The sequence below is a fragment of the Solenopsis invicta genome, chromosome 4 (assembly GCF_016802725.1).
Source record: "Solenopsis invicta isolate M01_SB chromosome 4, UNIL_Sinv_3.0, whole genome shotgun sequence".
Taxonomy (NCBI): Eukaryota; Metazoa; Arthropoda; class Insecta; order Hymenoptera; family Formicidae; genus Solenopsis; species Solenopsis invicta.
This window is the reverse complement of record NC_052667.1, coordinates 27,301,327-27,307,174: the sequence shown is the minus strand read 5'-3', so window position 1 is coordinate 27,307,174 and position 5,848 is coordinate 27,301,327. Positions and strand designations below refer to the sequence as shown.

The 5,848-nt window shown below is 32.5% G+C and overlaps 1 protein-coding gene across 5 annotated transcripts; it reads left to right on the top strand.

Moving 5' to 3' along the window:
- Positions 1–241: 241 nt before the first annotated feature.
- LOC105196358 lies at positions 242–5,194 on the top strand. 5 transcript variants are annotated; one of them, XM_026132749.2, is made up of 7 exons: positions 242–396; positions 1,556–1,702; positions 2,310–2,501; positions 2,856–3,125; positions 4,424–4,484; positions 4,728–4,817; positions 4,902–5,194. In XM_026132749.2, the coding sequence occupies exons 1-7, from the start codon at positions 282–284 to the stop codon at positions 4,912–4,914; spliced, it is 888 nt and encodes a 295-aa protein (XP_025988534.2). In that variant the 5' UTR covers positions 242–281; the 3' UTR covers positions 4,915–5,194. The 5 variants fall into 5 exon arrangements, with proteins under 5 accessions (XP_025988534.2, XP_011160571.2, XP_025988533.2 ...); XM_011162269.3 differs by having other exon boundaries at positions 4,725–4,817; XM_026132748.2 differs by having other exon boundaries at positions 4,376–4,484.
- Positions 5,195–5,848: the final 654 nt, after the last annotated feature.

The window sequence follows — 5,848 nt, the reverse complement described above, 5'->3', positions numbered from 1 at the left end:
TTTCATTCTGATTTCGTCTCACGATTAGTGGCGTTTTTGTTAACGCACATAATTACATCCTCGTCTCGGAGAAAAAGGTGTTTTAGAGCGCACGTGTACGTGTACATCACAATTGCGCGGGGACTCCCTCGGAAAATCCAAAAAACTGCATCGGCTGGACGACGCGATGCGGCGTGCAATGCGCGGAGAAAAGCAGTGGAGGTGGTACGTTACATAATTACGCCAGGATCAAATGCGTGTTGGATAGATGACTATAAAAGCGGCGAGTTTAAAGGATTAGCATGCAGTGCATCCTGAGAAGATCGAATTCCGTCATCATGGCAGTTCGTGCTCTTAGTCTAGTGCTCCTGTTTACATTTGTCACGGTCATCTTCGGATTGCCGACTTCTAAATTAGGTGAGGATACAAATCATCCGTCGCATAAAATTAATATGTCGTTATTATATTTCATAAAAATCTTTTAATTTTTAATATATGTTTTATTGTCTCGGAAAATCGTAAGTTTTTGAATTTTTAAGTTTACTTAAATTTTCTGACCTTTATATTTTAAAAATTAAAATTTCGTAGATATTTAATTCAAAATATTAACTTTAATTGTAATGTTTGTAATAATTTTTGTGATATAAAACGATGCTGTAAAGCTACAAAACTTAGTAATGTATACTTTTTATTTAGGTATTAATGTGTTAATGTTTTTTTTTTCATGCAGATTTTAAAATTATCATTCTGCATTCTTTACATCGCATCTTTATGTAGCGTTCTTTATAGACAGCAATCATTTTACAAGCATTTAAGATAGACTGAATGTTTTATTTCATTTTATTATTTTATCAATCAATTATTGCTTAAATAGTTCTCTATTCATCCTTCATAAATTTAAATATTTTTTTGGAGAATTTAAAAATTATTAGCGAGCTTTGTGATTTATTTATATGCAGCAGGTAAGATCATGTTTGTCTTTAAAAATAACAGTGATGTAAGGATGCACGCGTTGGCACACAAATCGCTAATTTAAAATTCTTTTTGCGTCAATTTACGTTAACTGATATAAGCTTCCTATTTCTCGTCATACAATGGTCAGTTAAGGCGATACTGGAGTCGTCAGTTTTACCAATAAACTCGACTTACACACGTACGATTTATAAAACATCAACGGATTCTTACATACTACTAAATCGAGATCTTACGTACATATATACACAATTCATCAAACATTCTATTTTCTTAAATTAGGCTTTCCGACTGAACTCTAACAATTTAATATTATTCATTCATTTATTCTACACCTGGCCCTGCCTTTATTTCTTCTGCACAACTTGCATAACGAAATAAATGTATCTGTGAATTGGTTTTTTTAATCGTTACATTATAATAAAGTAAAAGTCTATAAAAAAAGTTTGTAATTTTTAAATTATTTTTTGTTTTTGACAAAAAATAGACCAGAACCGTATACATTAGCTTGTGTATTTTAATTCTGTAAAAGAAATTATATTTCTGTAAAATCAATACAAAATATAACTTGTTTAACAAAATGGTATTTTTGTCGGTAATACAGACGACTCGAGTAACGCTGAGACAGTTGCAGCAGTTACAGAAAAACCGGAAGAACAGGAAGAACATACATTGTCACTCGAGTTGCAACCACCTTTTTTAGATCGTAGTCGTAGAGACGTAAACGTAGAAACGATACCTAACACATTAAGTAAGTGTAAATCAATGAAAGATACATAGCGTCTCGTATCTTATTATCATTTAATCATCAATTCAATTTGATATTAATTATTTATATAATTTTAAAAACTCAAAAATCCGTTTTTTTTATTATATAAAACAATGCTTGCAAAGCTACAAAGTAATTTAATAATGTAAAGTTATTTATTTAGATATTATTAATATTTTAATGTTTTTTCACGGAGCTTTGTAAAATTATCACTTTGCTTCTTTACATCGCATCTTTAGGTAGCGTTCTTAATAGATAATAATCATTTGTCAAGTATTTAAGATATATTTAAGATAGATTTGATGTTTTATTTAATCTTAATATTTAATTAATGTTATTGCTTAAATAGTTCTCTATTCATTCGTCATAAATTTAATTGTTTGTTTGAAAATTAGCGAGCTTTGTGATCTATGCATACATGCAACAGGCAAGATCATGTTTGTCATCGAAAATAACAATGATGTCAGGATTCACGCGTTGGCACACAAATCGCTGATTTAAAATTCTTTTTACGTCGAATCACGTCAATCGATATAAGCCTCCTATTTCTCTTCACGCATTGATTAATTAATTTTTCCACGATTATCAGAGTCAGCTGTAAATACTCACGAAGAACACACATTGTCGACCGAGTTGCAACCGCCGCCGGTGCCCTTAGAAGAAAGGGAACATCATGCTATAATCTATATAATTAATCTATATGCTGTAAAAAATGGTAGCAGCAACGTATCAGAGGAAATGTTCCAAAATGAAGTCGTAAAAACGATACCTGATATATTGGGTAAGTGTGAAAGGTACATAGTTTTATAGCTTATTATGATATCTTACTATCATTTAATAACAAATTCAATTTTACATTAATTATTTGAATAGTTTTAAAAGCTCGGAACCATTTTTTCAATTTTTCTTGGTTGGTAAGAGAATTTTTCTAAAAATTTATTGGAAATTACCTTGTCAGTAGATTTTTTTAAGAAATTTTGTTTTCCTTTGGAAAAGAAACCGAAAAAATTCGTGAAAAGATAAAAGGCTAGTTTTCAAAACTATAACTATTTGTAAAATAAGAAACAATAAGCAAGGGCGATTGGAGTCAAAAGATTTCTTAGAAGGGATTTGAACAAAAAATGTATGCTTGTAGAGCCGCTGGTGTCTGTTCTCCTAGTAGTAGAAGATGATGATGAAAACGAAGAGTTAGAAAAGCCTACACCCGTTGACCTCGACGAATTTGCACAGGGATTGGAAGGCCAAGGTTTCAAGGTCGACAAGATCGATCTCGACAACAAGGCGAAAGTGCTTAAGATGAAATTGGAAAAGGCGGAGGCGCAAAGTATGATAGACTCGGCTTTGAAGGAAAAGAGATACCGTCAAAAGAGGACCATCTGTTTTAAATGCGGAGGAGGTGGATGGGGTGGGTATCCGAGTGGGGGTGGGAATTATCCAGGTGGTGGTGGTGGTGGTGGAGGGGGATGGGGCGGGTATCCGAGCGGGGGTGGATATTATCCTGATAGTGGTCATTGTTCCACCTGTGGAGGAGGAGGAGGAGGAGGAGGAGAGTATTATCCTAATAGTGGTGGCGAAGGTAAGTTATGGTTCGAACTGCGAAGAAGTAGGTACAATTAATAAATATCTATTAATTTCAGCATGCCGAAATACTGTACATTGTTCTTTTTATTACAAATTTTTGATTGATTTAGAACTGATCTTTTTTTAATTAAAATTAATTCTTCCATTCCAAGAATTAATAAAATAACAAATAACTATAGATGTAAGGTTTTCGAGAAATTAAGCTTTAAAAAATTATTGAACAAGAATTATTTTTTTAAATTTAAAATTAAATATAACCTTCAAATTTTTATTTAATAAAAAAATTTTTTTCTAAATCTTAATCTCAGGATCGATTAAGATAAATGTACATAATTAAAATGATCAATTAATATTCAACATAGTTTTGGAACAGCTTTTCAAAATTGTTGTTTTAATATATCTGAATTTTGGCTATATATACTATAACTACTTTATATATATATATATATATATATATATATATATATATATATATATATATATATATATAAAACAATATTTATTAAAATTTGCTTCAAAATATTGCATGAATTACTGCAAAAATAAACAGCTTGCTGTGCATGTTTTCAAGAATTGAAACGTATGCGACTAAATTAATTTCCATCTTTTTTCTAGGTACAACAGCTAGTTGCGCAATTTTCTTCAATTTTTGCAGGCATCATCTTGAATAAAAAATTATCAGTTAAATTATTAATTGCATACTCATGAATCATGCTTCGAAGTAACTTGTTTGAAAATAATGCTTGAATATTAATAAATCTTTTAAAATATTGAATCAAGTAAATTTTTTGGGAAAAGAGAGAAATTGTATGAACAATGCTTTTACTCTTTTTCTAACTAAATCATAATATTAAGTAAATTTCCTAAGTATAAAAAAAACTAATTACAATTAAAATATTAATTGATAATAACAGGAATTTTTTGCTAGCTTAGCTTTCTTCAGCTGAGAATTGCTCATAATAATACTAAAAAGTATAACTTCTAAAATATCACATTCTATAATTATATATTAATTCATTGCTATTGCTAAACTCCATCATAACCGCGTATAACAAAGGGGCACGCTTTGTCTAGGAAAACCGAAAGCAGTGATAGTACCAGTTGTAGTCGTACCTATTACAGGAGGGCGTCGTCGTCATCATGGAGGCTACGGCGGCGGCGGCGGCTGCGGAAATCGTTGCGGGTATTAACACTATTTTATAAATATTTTATAAATATGATAAAAATTAATTCTAATATAATGAGTTATATTTTTAAGTAACTTCATTTTTAACATCAAAATTGTTTCAAAGAACAAAATTATTTTAACTTGAAAAAAAAATTTTACAAATATCTTACAACTACCCAATTCTTATACGATTTTACATTATAAATCCATGTTCAATTCTTTATTAAGATCACTAAAAATTTTCTATGTCTTTAGTGGTGGTGGTGGATACGGAGGCGGAGGCGGAGGTGGATGGTCTCAATCTTCCGCGTCGGCCCAGGCTTCCTCTTCTTCTGGAGGCTACGGCTGGTAAGTATTTTATCTGAGACTATTGTCTTTCGTTATAGATAGTTTATACGTTTGCATCGATTAAAATATTATTTTCTTTTTCAGGGGAAAAAAATAAGCAGAATATACATAATCACGTAAACGTGTTAATTGCCATTAATGATTTATGCTGCCTTCATGTTAATGTTAATACACGCATACAGTACAAAAAAAAGTTATAAATTCTCCGAATAAACCATCACGAATAAAAACTTTGCGAGTATTAACAATATTCGAAAATGGCTTTAAAATTTTATAACGTAAAGCGTCTCCTCTTCATTCGTTTTGTATAATAGACACTTGTACTAGCGCACGGTGGCCGCGAATAAATAACAAAACAGGTTTGGCTTTAACAAAAATGACGATTCACTGCGTTATTCGGACGTAAACGGCTTCGTAGAAATAATTACGAGGGTCGTGATTAGTTTTTCATGGATCTTCAGCGGAAGAAACGCTGCGTGTTAACGAGACGTATTGCGTCTGCACTCCTCGCGTGGCTTTAATAGTCCATTAATTTCTACGCTTCTGAATAAAGCTGCACTTATGGTAATAAGACAATCCATCGTCGCTATTACTTTTTTTTTTTCGTCAATTCGCAAATCTGTAAAATCGGAGAGTTTTCTCGGAGAAGACCTTCACGTTCGCAGGAACGCTAATTCGCCAATTTCTTTTCCACATTTAAGCAATTAAATTTTTTTACGTACGGTCACGTCAGAGTCTCGAAGATATTTACGAGCGATTATCTTTCGAATGGAATCAAAATCAAACGTGCAGGCAAGAGTCGTTATACGTAATAAGACACGAATGGAAGAGATAATTCGACGACAGGCGATAAAGTTCATCATCCAAGTTCACGGAGCGTAATGCGTGCTCGAATCCGTTCCGCATTATATCACGTGGAACCCGTTCCGCATTATCAAACCGTTGTAATTCTCTGGTGCCCGCAACCGGCGCGGCGGCGCCATAATCTCGCTTTGGCTCTTTTCTCGCGTAGCGTTCCGCGATCGGCGTCG

Coding starts and splice junctions, on each gene's coding strand:
- LOC105196358 (XM_011162268.3), top strand. CDS start 282: ATGCAGTGCATCCTGAGAAGATCGAATTCCGTCATCATGGCAGTTCGT. Junction 397..1,555: donor ATTGCCGACTTCTAAATTAG/GTGAGGATACAA, acceptor TCGGTAATACAG/ACGACTCGAGTAACGCTGAG. Junction 2,502..2,855: donor AACGATACCTGATATATTGG/GTAAGTGTGAAA, acceptor GTATGCTTGTAG/AGCCGCTGGTGTCTGTTCTC.